The sequence below is a fragment of the Colobus angolensis genome, unplaced genomic scaffold (assembly GCF_000951035.1).
Source record: "Colobus angolensis palliatus isolate OR3802 unplaced genomic scaffold, Cang.pa_1.0 Scaffold72, whole genome shotgun sequence".
NCBI classification, from domain to species: Eukaryota; Metazoa; Chordata; class Mammalia; order Primates; family Cercopithecidae; genus Colobus; species Colobus angolensis.
The window spans coordinates 7,171,064-7,175,975 of record NW_012120932.1 but is presented as its reverse complement, the minus strand read 5'-3'; the positions used below and the strand labels follow the sequence as shown (position 1 = coordinate 7,175,975).

The window sequence follows — 4,912 nt, the reverse complement described above, 5'->3', positions numbered from 1 at the left end:
TAGGGAGGAATAAGTTTATTTCTCCTCCATCCACTCAAACTGCATCTTGCCACCAGTGGCGTTACGGAGACAGCATTTGGTTAGGGAGTGCCAAGCATTCTACAGCCTTTGATGCTGGAGACAGCCGTGCGTTTTATTTCCGCTCTCTAGGAACGTACGGGACGCAGCAGGTCGGGGTGCTGCTGTGGGAGACAACAGGTCCAGGCAGAGGCAGTTCTCCGGGACGGGCAGGGCAGGTGCTCACTGGGCAGAGTGCTTCTTAGACACCTCCAGGAACTCCAGCACGTCGTCGGGGGACCCCAAGATCACCGGCGCCCTCTGGTGAATGTCTGTGGGAACGACGTCCAGCACGGCCTCCTTCCCGGTGGTGGCCATTCCCCCAGCCTTCTCCATGACGTAGGCCATGGGGTTGCATTCGTACAGCAGTCTCAGCTGGAAAACAAGGCCGGGCAGCGGCCTCCTCGTATCAGAAAGTATTGCATGAAAAAGAGACTTTTCTGCAGCCAAACGTGCAGAGCTGGTGGGAGTTTCCAGGGGAACAAATACTGTATTTTTCCTTCCTGTGAGGCTGTGAAAGCTTCCTCCCACCCCAGGTTGCATCTGAGACAAAACAGTTATAACCATTTGGTTAAATTCAACCGTTCATCAAGCCAGTGCCAGGAACAGATTACCTGATGCACATGCGAGACAGACCACCTGCACACTGGACAGAATGACATTTTGGCAGAAGTGATCATTACCTTCTCTTTATAGCATGGAAACGGGACTTAATGAGTGATTCTGTGTGTGGTGGATGGAGCTTCGCCTATTCTAAAAGCATTTAAAAAATCCACGGTGGTGTCTGGCCGCAGACATCTGGAGAGCAGACCGGCCCCTCCAAACAGGGTGATATTGTTTGCAGCTCTGTGTGCATTCCTTTTACGATTCTCCGAAGGCTATTGGGTTGGAATTCAGTGTATTATACGTCTTGGCATTGACTTTTAAATAGTAACTTTTTTATCGTATGCCTTTTCATGCAGTCTGCCTACTGAGCGACAGCTTTCTGCAGGTGTTTCCTGACTCTATTTCCACATAGGTGTCATGGCTAGTTTTGAAAAAGCAAAAAAAAGGAGCCTCAGTATTTGTGTTCAGGAAGAATTCGGGGGGACTTTAGAGAAAAGTGCTGGAAAGCAGGCTAACCACACAGGTTGAGATGCCTGAGGCAGCTACGGCTGGATGATGGTTTCAGTAAAGAGAAATGCCTTCATTCTGGATGCCACATGCTACAAACAGACCCAAAGACATCCAAATACACAGGTTTCCAACTAGTTTAAGGGGACTGTTGTTCCTGTTCTCCTCTTGCATTAAAAAAAAAAAAAAAAAAAAAGGATGGTGGCTCACGCCTATAATCCCAGCACTTTGGGAGGCCGAGGTGGGTGGATCGCTAGAGGTCAGAAGTTCAGGACCAGCCTGGCCAACATGGTGAAACCCCATCTCTACTAAAAATATAAAAATTAGTCGGACGTGGTGGCGGCGCCTGTAATCTCAGCTACTCAGAACGCTGAGGCAGGACAATCGCTTGAACCCAGGAGGCGGAAGTTGCAGTGGACCGAGATCACGCCACTGTACTCCAGCCTGGGTGACGAGTAAGACTCTGTCTAAAAAGCCATCTGTCCACTGGGAAAACATAAGAAGGACACAATACTTGGGAAGGAAGCACACTGTCGCCCTGGCAGAAGGAAAGCAGGGAGGCTCTGAGTGAGCACGAGGGAGCACAGCCACCCTGCAGCCTGCTGGGAATGCCGTGGGCTTGGGCGAGTGAGTCGGTGGCGGCGGCTCACCTGAATGCTCCAGGCTTCCCCAGAGATTCTTTCCCTAAAAGGTATCGTTTTCCCAGTAGCGGATGCTGACTCACTAGTCACCTGTTCTACACCTTTTACACCTTCTACTAGGGATACATATTTGATCCGCTGCCTTGGAAGTGAGGCTGGGTTGCTTCATTTCACTTTATGAATGGAACGCATTTTGCCCCAGCCAAACCATGTATCCACTGGAAGCCTAAGGACCTTCAGTCCTCGTCCTGACCGTTCATTCTCTTTTGCCATAGCACTAGAAGGGCTCTCAAGAGACTATTTTTATCTTTAGTTGCTATCATCTGGCTTTACCTTTAATCCACAAAAGGATATGCCACAGACACACGTAGCAACGTAGCATGGAGCATAACAGCTCACAAAGCCTTCTTCTTCCTAAACCAAATCGTGTGGGCTGCAAGTGAAATCCTCATTCCCACTCCAGAGGACACCCTTACCTTTCCACTGGGGCTCTTCTTGTTAGCGGGGTAGAGAAATATCCCTCCGTAGACCAGAGTGCGGTGAACATCGGCCACCATGGAGCCCACGTACCGGGCCCCATAGGGGGCTGAATTATCCTGCAAGTTAAGACCAGCAAGAATTAGGGTTGCAGAAAACAAGACAGAGAGTTTTCTTTGTGTCCGTGAGTTTCTTTGATTCCACATCCGTTCACCAAGCACCTACAAGGTCTGTATTTGGGGCTGTGCTAAAAAGTGGATTAGAATCCTGTTCCCAGTAAATAGAAAATGGAAAAATGGAGACGGCATCTCACCATCTCCCAGTAGGTCAGATAACCCACCGAAGCCCCAGCGAGGGTCTGGTTGGTTCTGGCTATGGGGCTGAGGCAGGCATTACAAAAACTGTACCATTTAGTAACACCTCAAAGGCTGAGAAAGTTTGTTACCAAGCTCAGGAACTGGGCAGGGGTGGGAGGCAGTGCGTAATTTACAGGAGAGGAAACTGCACCAGCATCCTCTTAGCAATGTAGAGCGGGAAATGGGCCTGGAGGAGGGGCCTGTGGGACTCGGGGGTGCCTGTGCGGAGGTTGAGGGCAGGAGAGGAATCCAGGGTAAGGTGAAAGGAGAGATGAGTAAGCTGGAGAGAGAGCCTGGACCAGATCTGAGGCTCCTTGAACGCCCTGCAAACGTTTGAGCTTCATCTCTAGCAAACAGCAGCCACCAATGGCTTTTAAACAAAGAAAGGACAAAATCAGATATTCGACATAGAGCAAGCTCCACACTCAACCATTTCTTCTCTTCATATTCACTAGCTTGTAACCTCTTTAGGGAGATGCCATGATGAGCACTCTCGGTCTCGAGATGACTGATAGATGCGCCTCGGGCCGGTCTAGTGGGGGACAGATACCACTTGGCGGGCATTTGAGTGGGAACCACATTTCATACCATCTGGGACCATGGACCCCAGAAGGGAAGCTATTTTACTGCCATGAATTCATTCATTTGGTTAACTTTATTATCCTAATTTTCGTCTGCCAAGGCTGTAATGGAGACTGACTTTTGATGTCACAGGGTGAGAATTCCAGTCCCCAGTACTGAGGTGAGACCTTCATCGTGGGCCCAGTGTAGACGGAAGCCCGATCCACTCCATCCCTGCTTCCTTTCACCTTTAAGGTAAGTCATCAACCAACAGATTTCCACACCGCTCAGGAGCCCCACATGAGGTCCAAGGTCCTCGATCCCAAGGATCCCTTTCCTCTCCGGGGGATGCCCCTGCCTCCGTCACGGCCCCTGGTGCCACATGCCCAGACCCTGCACCACCCTCCCTGGGCCCTCACTTACTGGGGGGAACTTCTTCCTCTGGATGTACTCGGTGACAGCAGGGTCAAAGTCCTTGGCGTAGCCCTCGTTAAGGCTGTAGATTTTACCTTTCTTTTTGATCTTCACATCTTTGTCCACCAAAATGAACTCCCCGATGGCCTTTTGAGACAAGGAAGGAATAGTGGAGAGATGACGAGCACATCGTGTCCCCCAGGCCTGGATGAGGTGAGCGATGGGCTGGGCTATGCTGGGCCACGCTGGGCTGGGGTCGTGGCCCACGGGCACTGCTCATCCTGGGGCCCCACGACACCTGCCAGACTCTCCAGGAGCTGTGAATGGGGTAGGGGAGGCAAGAGGATGCTGCAGAAGCCGTCAGGGTGATAACGGAGACTTTCAACTTTGTTTGCAAATGATTTCAGTAAAACAAGAAAAGAAACCACATAAAAATAGGGAAAGCAGACTGCTAAAGCCTGCAAGAAAGTAAGAATCGTGTGTCCAAAGCAATATAAGATGTGTATGCCTTTACCAAACAGAAAAAAAGCACTGGTTCAGGTGGGAGGTGGGCTCTCAGGAGAGACGGCAACTGCGGGATCAGTCCCTGCGTAACATCCAAGTGCTCAGCGCTGTTCTCGGCTTTACATTACTATCCTGATGGGAGTTCTCCTTTCTGGGCGTTGTTATAGAGCAAAGCGGAACCCTGAGTTTGAGTCTGGCACACGTAACTTCCGATGCCTTTGCTCACTGGCGTGCGAAGTTTTTCTCAGACTGCCTCCTCCCACGTAGCCCAGGGTTAAGCTTATGCCTTTAAGCTTTAGCCTCTTCAGAGGAGATTTGAATTTGGGGGAAAGTGTTGCAGAAATCCTATTGCTCCAGATGGAGGATTTTTATGGGTTCCTGTGTGTTTTTGGCAAGAGGGTGATAGAGGCTCTACCCATTTAGAAGGGGCTTGACATTGACACAAGAGTTGAAAAAGAGAAAAGGCCCCACCAACACCTCTCGCCGAGCCATTTATTCCCACAGCAGAAACTGGTTCCTACCCACATGGAATGCACTGAAACCAGACAGACAGAGGGGGAGGGAGGGGAGAATTCACAGTGGTCATTGAAAGGAGTCATTGGAAGTGATTCTTCTTTCTTACTTTTATGCCTTTTTTAATATTTTCAAAACTTTTGGCCACGAATATACCAGAATATTCTTTTATCATTGGTAGAAAAATAAATGTCTTTCAAAAAACTGTATAGAAAAGAAAGCCATCTCACAACAGAGGCTGGGTGCAGCGTGCAGGGCCCGGCCAGACTGTCCACG

General features: G+C 49.9%; 1 protein-coding gene across 1 annotated transcript in view; it reads right to left on the bottom strand.

Annotated features, from left to right (window-relative positions):
* FBP1 (fructose-1,6-bisphosphatase 1) overlaps nt 1-4,912 on the bottom strand; it is a 37,845-nt gene continuing 32,933 nt past the window's right edge. The window contains exons 5-7 of the mRNA XM_011927543.1: nt 3,629-3,766; nt 2,288-2,407; nt 1-432 (exon numbers count right to left, since the gene is read on the bottom strand). Of these exons, the coding sequence (XP_011782933.1) occupies nt 241-432; nt 2,288-2,407; nt 3,629-3,766 (450 nt within the window). The 3' untranslated portion in view covers nt 1-240. The remainder of the gene's footprint in view (nt 433-2,287; nt 2,408-3,628; nt 3,767-4,912) is intronic.